Source organism: Exophiala aquamarina (assembly GCF_000709125.1).
Source record: "Exophiala aquamarina CBS 119918 chromosome Unknown aczIA-supercont1.3, whole genome shotgun sequence".
In the NCBI taxonomy this organism is placed as follows: domain Eukaryota; kingdom Fungi; phylum Ascomycota; class Eurotiomycetes; order Chaetothyriales; family Herpotrichiellaceae; genus Exophiala; species Exophiala aquamarina.
Genome location: NW_013550585.1, coordinates 4,390,846 through 4,406,356, shown reverse-complemented (window position 1 = coordinate 4,406,356; position 15,511 = coordinate 4,390,846). Strand labels below are relative to the sequence as shown.

The window sequence follows — 15,511 nt, the reverse complement described above, 5'->3', positions numbered from 1 at the left end:
TCGGCTATTGAGATCGAGGATTTGGGCATCCTTTTCAGTCATGACTTTCTCCAGGAGGGCGGTATTCTCTTCCGAGGCCTTCTGAAAGGTAGCAAACTTCTCGTCAGACCCTTTCTTCATGGAAGCATTTTCATCCGAGACTTTCTTCAGGGAGATATCCGTTTCCAGAATCAGCCGTCTAAGAGTCTCCTCAATAGCCTGAGCATTTTGCTCGGCTTGCTCGCGTTTTTGGCGTTCAATAGCCAGTTTCTCATCGGAGAGCCTATCCTTTGGAAGGGGTTCTAGAGAGGATGCAGCTTGTGAAGCAGGCCGCTGTTGCTTGAGCGACCTGAGTTGTGTCTTGTACAGATTCACTTCTTGGATCAAGGCTGCAATCTCTTTATCCATCTCTGGAAAAGTCTTTCTCCGAGGGCCAGTCATGGCAGGCCTCGATTCTCGAGCTGTCTGCTCTCGAACAAATTGCACTCTTTCTTCGTGCGACTGTGTGGGTGGAGGTTGAGTATGAAGGGTTGAAAGGCGCGTTCGGATAAAGGCGGGGCGAGTTGCAATCGGCACCGGTCTGACGCTGCAGGGAGGTCTTCTAATCTGTGCTATCGGCTGGCTTCTCATGAACCAATCCGGCGGGAAATCAAGGTCAGGTTTAGGAAAATCATCACCGTCACCATCTGAAGGAGAAATTCCATTGTGAGGCTGAGAGGGGCCAGGGGTGGGTGGAGGTGGAGACGGTGCCGTAGGCGTAGTTGGAGGTGCAGGAACAGGTGCAGGTGCAGGTTTAGCGACTGGAGTAGGCGTTGGAGTAGTACCATGTATAGGTTCAGGGATGGGTGTGGGTGTAGGTGTGGGTGTGGGTGTAGGTGTAGGTATTGATATGGGTCCAGGACCAGGCGGAGGTGTTGGGGTTGGGGTTGGTGTTGGTTCAGGAAGCCGAGTCATCCATTCTCGCCAATGGACATTCCATCTCTCGTAGATGATCTGTGGGAGACGGGTAACAAGCCAGATGAGTACGACGACCGCCTTTACCGCGCAGTCGACGAGGAAAAGACCGAGGAGAGAAGCGGAGCGCCAAACGATATCGTACATTGCGAGTGCTGCCCTCGCAGGCAAACGCGTGCCGAAGAAGTAGAGAAAGGCCAAGGGAAATAAAAGGACGAGGAAGATGGCGAGGTCATAGAGCTGGCCTTGGTCGCATGGATGTGTTCCGAACTTCTTCCAGAGAATCTGTTCGAGGTACTTCTTGTGTAGGCGGGATTCGACCTCGTAGTCGCACCAGACCCGCTCTTGGTAGTAGTCTTCGAGATCCATGATGCCGGAAAAGAACCAAGAAACAAGAAGTTTTGTGGGCATGGGCATGAGAACGAGAATGAGCAGGAAAACGGGGTTGTGTGGTGGTTTGGGTTGTGGTGAGGAAGACAGAGGAAAGATCTCAAGGGAAAGCAATGTTTGTAGGAGAGGAAACAAATCCTCAGACGACTGCCTCACCTGCCTCACCTGCCCATTGTGTGTGGCATTCACTGGCCCGTTTGTTGATTGTTATTTTGTTGTTCATGAGGCAGTGAATCAATATCCACTTAGTGTATTGTGTATTCACCTTATGTATATTCATATACGCCCCCTTTTGGCTAGCGCAATTTTACGAGGCTGTGGGTGGAACCCCATTCCCATTGTCAATAAAGGTTGTCACATGAACAATGCCATTGTATTCACGTACTCAGTACGCTTCCTTGCTTCTTGCACCTTCGAAGTATCAGGTGCCGGATCTTCTGCCAAAACAGCTAGCGCAGTGCAGTGGTTAGCACGTTCCGTCGTGGTGTTCGCAGGATTGTTACACGATTGAAAGGCCGGCTCTCCGATCGATTGGGTAGCGCTTCTATTGATAGACGAAAGTTCTGAAGAGACCTTGGATCAAATCCGAGCGCTGACATTTTGTGAATTTTGTTTTGCTTTTCTTTTATATATTGTGCGCGCGGCCATCCTTGATGCTGTAATGGCAGGAATATGTTTGAGACAGGAAGGGAGGGATTGTCTGGCCTCCAGAGTGAATCACTCTATAGAGCGGATATCTAGATCGCTAGATCGCCCATAATCGATTTTGTCTGCGATAGCGGAAAACCTATAGCCTTTTGAAATTCTCCTCGAAGGTAACCTTCATCAGGAGATTACAGAAAAGGATTTTAAACAGCATTTTGTTCTGGGAGCTCATCTTGCAAACGCTAACCAAGAGAGTAAAGATAATGCCTAGGCACCCATATTAAGGCTCCTGAACAATGAGGACAAGGCTCATTGCACACTCTTTGTTAAGCCTTACGCTTTTGGACGCTTTACCAGAGCTGAAACCCTTTGACTAGAGCTGGGCTTTGTTCCTTTCCACTCCTAGTCCCATCTCCCAAGTATCCTGGGCGTCCTTTTTGCGACGACTAAGACCATACTTTAGCAGCACCTCATTTCAACATCTTACCAATAAATGTTAATGTGCGACATATGTCAGAGAGCAGTTGTTGTCAACTTCGTGTCCGAATATTCAGGACAAATGTGAAGCGGGAAGCGAAGAATGTGGAAAAGCGGGTTGTTGACGCTTTGCTTGGCAACGTTGGCACAGGAAAAACATGGATGCTGTATTATGTTTGTACGGAGTACTAATGCCATGTTTCTCTCATAGACGAGGGACCTGCAGTATACAGTTGGTCAGAGAATAAAGTCAAAGGCCTCGCGAATTTTGATTGATTGTAGGTTGAAGGAAAATCCATCTAATCTTCAGGATTATAGGTCTCCTCCCTGACTATTTTACTATTCCGTCCCCAACCCTTCTCATAAGTGCATACCACGATGATCCGAAAGAATTAATTCGGCAATCGGCTCCGTGAATCGTTCATCCACACTGAGACTCATCAACTTCCCCATCTTGATATTAATTGCGCCCTTGCGGTCGTCAACGATACTCCATATACGATCCTTGATATCGAATTCGGTCTGGTAGTCGAGCAGCAGCCGCTCAATGCGGGGTTTATGGTCGTGCACGCCCAGCTGCGGGTCAGGGCCCAGGGAGATGGTGATTGTTGGTTTCCTGTCTGATGCTTTGGAGGTTGTTGATGATGTGGGAATTTGCACCACCATAGACGGGGTATCGGGGAATGTCTCGATGTGGGTCTCTGCTTCTTTCGTGACGTCCTTGCCGTCGACTGCGACTTTGAAGTCCTTGGGGATTTTGCTGAGCGTGAGGAAGCGGAAGCTCCAAGTTCTACCCGTGACGTGAGCTGTGAGCGTGCCCTTCTTCTGGTCTAGTTGGATGAGGCTGCCTCTTTCGCCGCTCTCAGGTGCTTTCTTCTCTACCTCGGAGGTGTCGTCTGAAGGATCCTCGAGCACGCTACATTGGCCGTCTCGGCCTACAACGACGAGGACCTCGAATCGTTCGGGGTTCTTGCCACCGTTCTCCGGTGCTGAATCAGCATCTAGTGGAATAATGCTGCCTTCGGGAGCCATCACGGGAATCTCGTGGAGGCCCCGGTACATGTTCAGCTCCCTCTCGCCGTCGTAGACGACGCCTGTGAAGATGTCGACCCAACGACCGGACATGGGAGGTAGCCAGACCTTGACAGCGCCCAGATTCGTCCTCGTGTCCCTCGGCGTCACGATCGGAGCAACTAGAAGGTCCGCACCAAAGAAATACTGATTCGGAACCTGATACGCCTCGTCGATTTCAGGGTAGGACCAATACATAGGCTGGACGAGGGGCTCATCGCTTGTCGCCGACCGAACATTCGCGGAGTACAAGTACGGAATGAGGCGATGTCTCAGACGCAGGAAATTCCGAATCACGATCTCCGACTCTTTGCGGTACTTCCATGGTTCCTTGGAAGTCCACTGGGAGTTGGAAGAGTGTAGGCGCATGATAGGCGAGAAGACACCGAATTGCACCCATCGGGTCACCAGTTCGTCGTCCCTTGTGCCGCCCATGTGTCCACCAATATCGTGACTCCACCACCCGTAGCCAATATTACTAGCTGTAGCTGTGAACTCAGGCTGGAACGCCAGGCTCGCCCACGTCGTGATCGTATCTCCAGAAAATCCCACAGGATAGCGGTGCGAGCCCGGTCCCGCATATCGCGAGAAAATCAAGGGTCGTTGCCCGTTATGCGCGTTGTCGAGGAAATGGAAATGGTTGAGCAGCCACAGCGGGTCTACTCCAGGGACCTTAGTGTGCGCACCTTGCTGCCAGTCGATCCACCAGAAATCGCAGGCGACTTTCTCGATATTGCGGTGCAAGATGGACAAGTACGCTTCCATGAACTTGGGACTCGTCGGGTCAAATAGAATTGGGTTCTTGCGAGAGGTGTCGTGATCGAGAAATTTAGCCATCTTCTCATACGCGTCCTCGTGGTGATGCACGCCAGAATGAGGGTGGTCGTTCAGCGTGATCTTCAGCTTCCTGTCGTGCAGGTCCTTGCCGAACTTCTTCGGGTCAGGAAACATCTTGTCGTCCCAGGTATATCCCGTCCAGCCGGCATGTGGGACACGATCGTCATTGACGAGATGCCAGTCCATATCGATGACGGCGACGGAAAGTGGGATCTCCTTCTTCTTGAACTCGTCCATTAGGTCGATGTATTCCTGCTGCTCGTAGCGATAATATCGACTCCACCAGTTGCCCAGGGCCCATCTCGGGAGTAGGGGCTGGCTCCCGCTCAGGGAGTAGAGAGCCTTGATCGCCGCTTTGTAGTCATGACCGTGTGCGAAGAGATATCCATCGACGCGATCGCCGGGTAGTCGACCGGCCACAAATCCCTTGCCGTCGAACAACATCGACTTGCTGTCGTCGATCGTTGCATATCCGAATTTTGAAAGCACGCCGACACCAAGAGCACAACGGCCGTCGACTTCATCAAGAGTTCTTGCCGTGCCACCAAGGTTAGCAACGTTCCCGGCACCTTCGTCGTCCGAGTACCGCCACTGGGCTCCCCAGAGAGTGACTTTGGCAGAGAAACTGGCAAGGAGGCCTGATGGTGAGAACCGCTTCTTGTCATAGCTAATGTGGAAGTGGTCGGTGATAATCTCGAGCTCGTCATCGCGCTCGACCTTCTGGAACTTGGGTGTTGGCAGGTCCCGATTGATAGCGAAGGTGGATGCACGATCTTCGAACTTGCCGTCGTGCGCCCACTCGTACCGAATTAGGGCATCGCTCAGGACTACGAAGCGGTAGTTTGGTCCCAGAATGACAGATTCCGGATTCGCTACCGGGTTGGACTCGAAGTGGTAGCCCTTCATGCTGCTGGTAGTTGCAACTCTGGAAAGGTGATCGGTAGATAGTCACGTTGACGAGAGTCTAACAAAGAGTGAGTGTCCTGATAGCACGATGGCAAGGCAAAAGAATGAAACCGAGCTAGAGCTTGCACACAGACCAGTCTGCCCGTGCGGTTAATTCAACGTGAGAAAACTCCTCTTTATATTGAGATGAATACGTCACGGCGAAGCTGCAAGCTACGTCGTCGGCTCCAGCGTCGAAACAGGAAGAGCTGCCGGGCTTTTCGTCCTTTCAAGAAACCCTCGGAGATTCTTCCAAGCATCAAGCATTGGCAGGCACATGTAAGGCGTGGAAGTACAGAGACGGGCTAAGCAGCGAAGGGGGCAAAAGGGTTTTTCCTTGGGGAACAAGATCGAGCAGAAGCATTATCCCCAATAAGACTCAAGCGGCCCAAGGAGATAACATCACTACGATCATCGTGTACGGAGGACAGGACAAGCGCAGGACCCTGGAATTCAAAAACAGGAGCTGAGCTGGTCGGTCGAATACTCGGAGAAACGAAGCGCAGAACTGGATTGGCTGGCTAGATGAAGCACTTCTGGATTCAGCAATCCACGCGGCCGATCGCCGACCTGAGATGGCGAAACGGTAAACTGTGGGACGGGTGTGTGGCCCTTCTGATGGCAAGACGCTGGAATGTCGATTCCTATCGACCATGCCCAACGGTGACTCTGAAGATCCTTCGAGCCAAAATGATCTTCTTGGGTATACAAACGCGCTCGCGCAGGCGATATTCGCCGGGATAACCTCCAGCATCACGAAATGAAAAGATGTCAAGATGTCAAGAGGTCAAGAGGTCAAGAGGTCAAGAGGTCAAGAGGTCAAGAGGTCTCGCACGATACGAAACACTCCAGTTCGATGATGGATTGCCGAACTTCGATTGCGTTACTATACTACTACTGGCTGTACTGTGCTCTTGTCAGCGTTCATTGCTCCATCCAACACTGAACCCAGATTGACCGCCTAAACCATGCTGCCGCCTCCTATGAAGGGAAAAGATGGCGCAACCCGCTTGGCGGCAGTGCGATCTGATCATCCCGACCGCATCTTGTCATCCTGCCAGGCCAGGAGAATCCTATACTCTTGACCATGAAGGCAAATGTCCTCGTTCGTTTGTTGTCCCGTGCTTTGCCGATTCCACCAGCCACCCCGACCCATATTCGCAAGAAAATCGTCCTCGAAGACAACCGTGTCGTCCCTTTCGCTGAGAGACTGTGTCACGGGTGTCAAAAATATATGACTTGCTTCCCCAGCAAAATTGCTGTCTGTGTGAAAAGAGAAAAGGAACAACACCGTCAATTCTTCGTCAGTGCGTCCCAACCGCCTCCCAAAAATAGCGAAGCCCAAATAAACCGTAATAATAAAGCTGTTGTACTGTTTTCGCTTTCATGAAAACGCCAAGAGCCGCCGCAATGGCGCTACTTCATGCAGCTCCGAAAAGACAAGCCCAAAGAATATCGTATCCCAAGTCGTAAGAGTTCCTCCTTTCGTAAACAAAGTAATAATATCCAAATAAAAGCGTCAGTCCTGCTCTTACTGGCCCGAGAGCGTGCGGGCTTTTCCCTGGAGAGCCTGGTGATGCACGAAGTATCGTTGTCCTTCTGCTGAATTGTTCCTTTGCCTGCGGATGGGGGTGGGGGATCGTACGCCGAGCGCACCCTCTCTCCCAGGCGAAACTTATCTGGAGTAAGAACGTCAATCCGAGTCTGTGTCTTCCACTGCACTTTCAGCGTCATCATCGCTCTCATCCACGTCTTCGTCGACAATTTCATATTGGTCGATCTCTTCTACCTGGGCTGCTTGTCCTCCTACCTTCAATCTGTTGGCCTGTCTGAGCAGTTCAGAGATTTGGCTCAACAACCCTGCGATAGGAGCTGCTTGGTCAACAAGGGGAGTGCCTTTTTGGAACGGCTGTAACATGTGCCGTAGTTGCAGTGTAGTTACACATGACTGCAGTTCATGTCAGTCATCACAATCGCTAATGGTGAGTGAATTTACTTACTTCGACTCTGGTCACCTGGTGCTCCAACAAATTCATCATGAAGCTATCCGTTTGCACTCCGCCTCGTTCCTTCATCCGCGTTAGGAGGCTCAATTCCGGCTTTTGCAAGCCAGCTGCACGATCTGGTGTTTCGAGGCAGCTGCAGAGCATCTCCAATCTCAATGCGATATCCCAAAGTTTCCAAACCTCATCAAGCTCTAGATTCAATCTAGTGTTCTTACCCAGAGCCCCAGGTCCAGATTTCTCCTCGTTTGCATTGGGAGTGTCACCACCCAGTTGGACCTTGTTCTCAGCCCCTGGCGGAATGGTCAAACGCCCTGCAAGGGAGTGGGGATACATCAGATAGAGATACTCAGGATTCTCAAGACCCTTGAGCTTTTTCTCGCCGAGATCCTTAACCTCAAAACCCTGGCTGCTCAGTTGTCTAAGTTCACGTCGTATCTGATTTGCCAGAGGATCATCGTTGACTGTATCCTCTGAACCCACCGAGTCTCGCCGATCATCGTCGGCATATGCCTCCAAGGTCCGCTGGATTTCAGCAATAAAGTCAGTGCTGACGCTGATTTGTCCACCATCAGCAACCGCTGATACTCTGGCTGCCTTGTTGACCATAGGGCCAAAGTAATCCATTCTCCTCGTGATAGGATCTTGCTCACACACAGGTCGGCCCCAGTGGAGCCCCATCCTCACAGAGAGTCCACGATAAATCCGGTTCTGGTCCGCATCGAGCTTCTCTTGGCAGTGAACTGTCTCGAGAATCTCCGTTGGCCAGTTTTGTTCTAGGAGATGACTCTGACAGCTGAAACACCAGAGCAACGCAGAAGTCACAGTGGGAAAAGACACCATGAAAGCGTCGCCTTCAGTCTTCACCTCATAGCCACCGATAATTCGCAGTTGTCGTCTCATAAGTTCGTTGTGCATCATTATAGCCGATCTCATGGGCACGGGCAGAATTTCCCACAATGCCGTCGAGTTTTTGATATCGGTGAAGCAAATAGCCACTTCCCCAATGGGTGCTTCTGGCTCTTCAAGTCTAGCCAGGCGAGAATCGCCAACCAACGTTTGATCTCTTCTCTTTTTCCTGGTTGGAAAGATAGTTCCCTCGTCGAGACCAAGCTCTTTGGCCATGGAAAGACTAGTGCCACGGAAACGATGACTGCCTCTCTTCCTCAGATCTGAGATACCCAGCACCATCACCATAATCTTATCTCTTGCTCCATATGCCATTGCCAGATCTCGAAGCTTTTGTGCCGCGAGCATGAGATCAGTCTTCTCAGCTCGGGCGACATCCACGGCCAAGTCAACCGTGACGTAATCCCAAAATTCCTTCGTGGCAACTACAATTAGCTCGTCGGATTCAGTCAGGCCACAGTTGAATGTATGTGGCGCCGCAATCACGCACGGCATGTGGCTATAATAACCGAATGCTCGACTGACTTCAAGGGCATCATTGAGCTTGCCTTGTCTCGAGACATAGCCTCCCGCCTCTCGTATCCTTTCTCTTTCACGATGCTCCGCGGGATCATGTTTTCTTGTCAACTCACGATGCTGACCATTGGACTGAATGAGAATCGCCTCTGCATCGCCGACATTGGCGACGTGTAGCTCTGTCCCATTGAGATACATAACGGTGGCCACACCGCCCGAGGTAAGATCATCTGGACCCAGAATATTTGCCACTGTAGAACCTCTATGGCCGTTAGCCAATCGATGCTCCTTGGTATCGAAATTGCTGCTGGCAAAATTCGCCATGTCCTTATTGAGAGACAGGAAAGTCCGTCGAAGAGCATCTACCGGCGTGTCTTTAGTTGCCTCAGACCTTTTGAGCTCATCATAGAACATCGCAGGGAAGTTCTCATGCAAGTACTTCGCCACCCGGGAGCCACCACTGGACATGCTTTGACCGTCGAATAGCCCAATGAGGATTTCGGCATCATGACCCCTAAAGTTTGGCTTGAGGAGATCAAGGGTTGAAAGGTGCTCGTTTTTGCCCAACGTATCTGCCATGCCGTACATTAAAGCACCAACCAAAGATGCTGAGGTTCTGACTCGACGATCTTCGTTATCGTCAGGGATGGTGTTAGTCAGGAGGGTCACGTCCATCAACCCCAGCACTCTCAGATATTTCAAGGTATTGAAGCTGGTGAGATCAGTTGTTTGCTCGCCACTCATTGAATTGAATTGTGACTGATTCTGGTGAGCTGCCGGCTTGATCTCCAACCTTTTGTTGGCGGAGAAGTTCAAGTACTTAAGATTTGTATTGCGATTCCAATTCCAGTCATACGGCCAATTCGAGACGTTGTACTTCAGTGAATTGCTTCCCACATCTAGCGTCGCTAATTTGTGTACGTTGCAGAGTTCAGCTGGAAGTACTTGGAAACGGTTGACATTCAGGTGCAATACCCTTAAATTGCTGTTCTCCTCGAGATCATCCGACGGGAGTGATGTGAGCTCATTGCCTGAGAGATACAGTTCGCTTAATTGAGTCCATCGCCGCAGTACTCCCTGAGGGAAATCATCAAGCTCGTTGTATGACAAATTCAAGACACGCAGCTCCGGAAGTAGGACTAGCTCACGAAACACGTCATCTTCAAGTCGGTTGTCTGCCAAGTAGAGATATCGTAGCGATCCGCCAAAGGTGTTTTGAAGCCTGGCCTGGGAGATATTGGAATCTTTTCGCGTAGCTGGACTCATGGAATATTCGGTGTTGGTCCTTGATATCACGGAAGCCTTTCGATGACCCGGTATTGAAGCGACTGAATTCTTCCGTCCGCCACCAGGTGAACTGCCAATGCTCATCATCCCTGCAGACGCTTGGCTAGGCCTTCGGGCCTGGAAGTCTTCCAGCTTCCCGAGCTCTTCGAAGCTGGGTGAAGTCGAGAGACCTGGAGTCGTGGCTGGAGTCAAGTCTCTGGCATCATTGGGAGGTGGAGCAGCATTCTGCTTAGGGAACGTTTCCAACACGTTGGAAGAGACGTTCAACGTTTCTAATTTCCGACAGTACCAGATCTCTGGCGGCAGACTTTTGATGTTGCATTCCCTCAAGTTCAGGAATTTAAGCTCTACCAGATTGCCAATAGAAGGAGGGATCAGGTTCAGAGGATTTTTGGCCATGCTGAGGAATTCAAGTTTTGACAATCTTCCAATCTGCGAAGACATAGATGAAAGATGGTTTTTGTCCAGATTCAGCTTCTGTAGGTTGGGACAAAAATCAAACAGCGATTCCTTGAACTCGACCAATTTTGCTGAAGCAATATTAAGGCTCGTCAAGGTGGGAACGGACTGTTCAAGCTCAAAGGAAGTGATCGGGCAATGATCCAGAACTAGGACGCGGAGTTTCTGGAAGCAGCCTTTGAAAGTGGTGATATTATTGTGACCCACCAGTAACTGTTCTAGATTCGGAAGCTGAGCCACGCTATCGATATCGGTGATCCCATTGAAGCGAGCATCGATCTCTTTCAGATTGACCAAGCTTTTGAAGCTTTCATTGAATGGCCCTTTCAAATCATTGTTGGTCACCCAGAGTCGTTCCAGAGTGATAAGTTGAGAGATCTTCGGTAGGGAAGATAATTTGTTGAAACTGATATCGAGGTCGACTAGAGACTTGAGAGCACAAATATGCTCGGGAAAGGTGGTGAAATTGTTGGAGGATAAGTTCAGGCTACGTAGTTGGCGGAAATGGGCAAAGTTCGCCGGAAGCGCCGTCAGTTTGTTGTTTGCGAGCTTCAAGCTCCCAAGTCCCATCAAGCGATGTAGCTCTGCATGTTCTAATTGTTCTAGGCGATTGTTGGAGACATCAAGCACGGTCAACCGGGTTGCCCAAGCCAAGCTAGGCGGTAAGCGCCAGACCTCGTTGCCAGTGAACTTGATTTCACGGAGATTGATGCAAGCAGTAACGAAGTCTTTCGGCACCCTCAAGGCTATGTTCCGAGACAGATTAATGGAGATGATTTCCGAGGCTTTGGTGTATAGGATGATGGGAATGGTAACCAAAGATTTCCCTTGGAGATCCACATGACTGAACTTTTGCATCTTGTTGAACGCAGGATCATTGTCGAGGCCACTACCATAGCCAGTCTGTTTTTCATGGGAGAAAGTGAAGCGTATCAGATAACTGTTGTCTTCGCGACCAATATCTTCAATTCGATCTCGGTCCGTATACCCTGCGAGTTGTAGTAATTTCTTCTGCATCGCCACAGGCCTCTCTGAGCCTCCAAGCTGCCGCGATAGCTGGTGCTTGCGCATGAGTAACTGGTAGTTGTCGATTGAATCGTGAAGAACAGACTTCTTGGCCAAGGATTGTAAGACCTCGCCCACCGTTGCATTGATGGACATGGACAGGGTTGCAAAAGTGCCATCACTTCTAAAGACTCGCATGAAATATGAGATGCCGTCCTCCTCCTGAATTGCAGGTAGGCCATCTTCATTAGCTTCAGGTAAAGCATCCAGCACCTCGTCTTCTTGGCCTTTGACAGCCCAACTGTCGGGGGCATCCCATGCAGGCGCAGAGATCTCAGATGCTGGAGTCTGGGCAATCTTGCTGCCGGTAAATATTCCAGGGTCGACAGGGGTCTTGGGAACCTGAGGCTGGGCAATGATATCCGACATATCGTCAAAATTGGTGTCGAGATTGAAAACACCAGCTTGCATTGGTGCCTGTGTGGCCGTGGTTTTCCTCTCGAGCGGCTCTTGCTGGAAACTTGGACCACGGTGTCTTCCATGCCGTCCAAACCGACTAGACTTGGTTGATTGTGCTGTATAGGTGCGATCGACCTTTGGGGAACTGTCTGAGGCTTTGATAGTAGAGGCACTGTCAACAGAGGCCACACTAGTTTCCCTGTCTCGTTTGTTGTCCTGACTATCAGATGTATTTGCGCGATTTGAGTGCGATCTGGGCTTCTTAAGTTCTTCCGGTGGGCTTACAGGCTCGATGGCGGTGCGTAAAGGTTCGGGTTGTGGAGGTTGTTTCTCCTTGTGATGGCGGTGCTTGAGTTTGGAAAAGATTGAGCGCTTCTCCGTGGGGGCAGAGGCTTCTTTGCGAGATCCAGGACCAGGACTCGTGTTGCGAGGAAGAGCGGTGGAGGAGCTCATCGGAGTGCTGGTCTGGGGGGTTCCTCGGAAATGACCAAGGTTACTTGTTGAAGATTCTCGACTCGTAGATGGACGTTTGGGAATGGCACTCGTGGCCTGTTGGCCCTTGGGAGGATCCTCCTTACTTCTAGTATGGCGGTGTAAGAGACCCCGGCGGTGCAAGGGGGCACTTGAACTGTTGTTTGGTGCAACTGATTCATTCTGAGGGGGCTGCCGTATAGGAGCAGACCCAAAATTTGAGACGTCCTCGAAGTTCTGATATGCCCAGGGGGTGACTTCACTTGATGGAGGGGGAGCAGGGGTCTTTGGCCGCTCCTCTGCAGTATTCTGTGTCTGAACGGAGCCACTCCTCTGGGGCGGCTTCTCTGCGAAAAGATTTGGTTGAACCTGGTCGGGCAGATTTGCGGTTGAGCCCTTGCGTGAGTCGGTGGGATCTTCGCCAAAGAAACCCTTAAGACTCTTGTGGAAACGTCCGTTGACGGCACTCCCTCTTGAACCAGTACTGCTGATGGTAGTGGCGCTGGCTATTGAAGGGCGGCGAGCGTCGGCGTCAAAGTCCGGGGAGTCTGAGATGTTTGTTTTGGCAGTATCCGGTCGCACGGAAGGTTGAGCCTCACGAGGGGTTGCATCGTTGAAGTAGGACTGGTTGAAGGGGCGTATGCCTGTGATCTGGGCTTGAGGACCTCGTTCCCAAGGAGCGATTTCGTCGTCATTTGGGGGTCTGAGATCCCATGGGGCGATGTCAGCGGCAGCATTTCGTTGCTGAGCCTGCTGGCGAGCAGGGGGGTTTGCTGGGGAGCCGAAGATGGCCATGGTTCTCAGAGGCCTCGAGAAGCGTTGGTCGGCGAAGAAGAGGTTGTGATGAGGACTACGAGGACGAGGACGAGGCGGCGACAGGGACAGGATAGAGACCGAAGGGAGAAGAAACAGTCCTATTCATGATCATGTTAATGGATAAATGGATAAATGGATTGTAGGTCGGGTCCGCCACACAGGTCAGTCAAGGGAATCTAAGATGGCGATAACCTGGTGGAGATAGCGAGAGCAGGACAACGAGTGGTACCTACTCTACTCAATAAACGCGGTTCGGTACTTCTGTATGCCTTTTCAGACCATGTTCAAGGGTGGTGCGGATATGAATCGCGTCTGACGCAGGACGATTCAATCAGCATGCTCAATCGCGTAGCTGGAGCAGCTGGGAGCGAAATGAGTGCCGCAGCTCAGGCGTGGGTACCAGTTGGAGATCAGGATTAAATCAGATGAGGCTCGGTATGCAAGCACACGGCTCGTGAGACATGTCGATGGTAGTAAACGGTAGGTTGCAGTCGCTGGCCCGATCCGGTGGAGGTGAGGCAGACGCAGAGACACCAGGCAAAAAGGCTGAGCAAGAGAAACAGGCGCAGGCACAGGCACAGGCGTAGCGCAGGCACTCGGCAACTGATATTGGCGTAGAGGGGTGGTGAGTGGTGACGCCAGGATTGAAGGCGGTCAGGAACTGGACAGCAGATTCGAATACACTAAGTCAATGGCATTCATAGGACCAGAGCCGGGGTGTTGACAACGAGGTATAGAGTATAGTGATTAACACTGTTGGTGAGGTAGGTCAGCAGGTGTGTGGACCAAGTTGTGTAGACTGCAATCTGTACCAGGAGTTGTAGGCGTGTGAAGATGCTGATCGAGATGGACATACAAGCCGATGGGGGCTGGACTGGACTGGCGGAAAGCGAAGTAAGGCGAGGCGAGGCGTTGTTGGTGGACCGAGGGGGACGAGGGGGACGAGGGGGCCGACTTGCAGGGCAATAGGCACCTAAACTATGGGGCGGTGGTCCTTGGTAGCCTCCTCGGCCAGTCGACTTAGGTGGCTCTCTCCCTGCTCGGGTAACTGGTTAGTGTGTTTGTGGAGGGTGACCTGTTCGGATTGGGGGGATGTGGCGGCACTTAGCAGTACGGATGTTGGAATATGGGATAAGGAACCCACGCCGACAGTGCCTCATACGGGCATACCTCTCCCGAGAATGGGGTGCTTGGGGGGAGCATTACGAGTAAGAACCACACAATGGATTTGATTAGGTAGCGAAGAGGGAGCGAACAAGCAAATGGGTGGTGGCTTGGTGTTGGAGATCTACTGTAGCTGCACCAATTGATGCCTATTATTGTATTCCAGGTACCTCCTACTCCCTACAACTGGCTGCGACTCCTAGGTACTCGGGACGGAGGACCTCGTACCTCGTGCCGTGTGACCAAGGGCTGTAGTTACCAGTTACCTCCTTAGGCATGTCAGTTCGGCGGCGTTTAGGCCCTTCGTTTTCCGCCCCCACCTAGCAATCCCTTAACTCGAAGACCTAGACCTCCCCTGGCAACTTCACTCGTACATGTCCTTAAGCTGATCCCCGCTCTGAGCCACGTCATTCTCTCATGCACCGTTGCTGCAATGTATATCTTAACAGACTTTTCACAGGATCTCATACTGTGACTGCCTCGCGGCCAGCTAACCTGTCATTCAACCATGGTTGCAACCGTCGGTGAGTCATGGATGATGATACAGACAGTGCCACTCCCGCTCTCACTCCCACTCCATGAACACCACCCCGGTGCATCAGCACCGAGCACCTCGTACTTGCCACGGCTGCTTCCGTCTGGGGAGATCCATCCTCCCCCTGCTCTACATATTTCGGGACGGTCCCAATCGGCCAAAGCCTGCGTCTCGTGGGCCTCACGCCGCCCACACTGGACTATCCCCAACAGCTCCGCACTTGACCCTTTACACAGGACCGCACGGACATCGGACACAATGACTCAAGACTCGGGCAAGGCGACCTGCAAGCCTGTCCACTCAGGCTTGTCACTAGTGATTTGCGACTACTAGATCAGGTTTGCATCGCACAACCAAGTTCGTTCGTGCATCGTAAAGAGACGGGGAACCCCTCCTTCCTCCGACATGTATATAGCCTGCCTGACTTAGCTGGGTGAGGAATCTATATCTGACAGTCATCAAATAAATAAAGGTATAAAAACAAAACGTCCGCTTATGAGGACCATCATATCCGTGACGATCGGGGAATGCTAGGAGGATCTCCTTCTGTTCTCCTCCTCCGGCTGCTCCTCAAGGTTCGGATGGTATA

The 15,511-nt window shown here is 51.4% G+C and overlaps 2 protein-coding genes across 2 annotated transcripts; both read right to left on the bottom strand.

Annotated features, from left to right (window-relative positions):
• Positions 1–2,805: 2,805 nt before the first annotated feature.
• On the bottom strand, positions 2,806–5,259 carry A1O9_05132 (uncharacterized protein; the record flags this gene model as incomplete). Its single annotated transcript, XM_013407418.1, has 1 exon — positions 2,806–5,259. One exon carries the CDS (start codon positions 5,257–5,259, stop codon positions 2,806–2,808), a length of 2,454 nt encoding a protein of 817 aa, XP_013262872.1.
• Positions 5,260–6,991: 1,732 nt separating this feature from the next.
• Positions 6,992–13,202, bottom strand: A1O9_05131 (adenylate cyclase; the record flags this gene model as incomplete). Its single annotated transcript, XM_013407417.1, has 2 exons — positions 6,992–7,246; positions 7,299–13,202. 2 exons carry the CDS (start codon positions 13,200–13,202, stop codon positions 6,992–6,994), a joined length of 6,159 nt encoding a protein of 2,052 aa, XP_013262871.1.
• Positions 13,203–15,511: the final 2,309 nt, after the last annotated feature.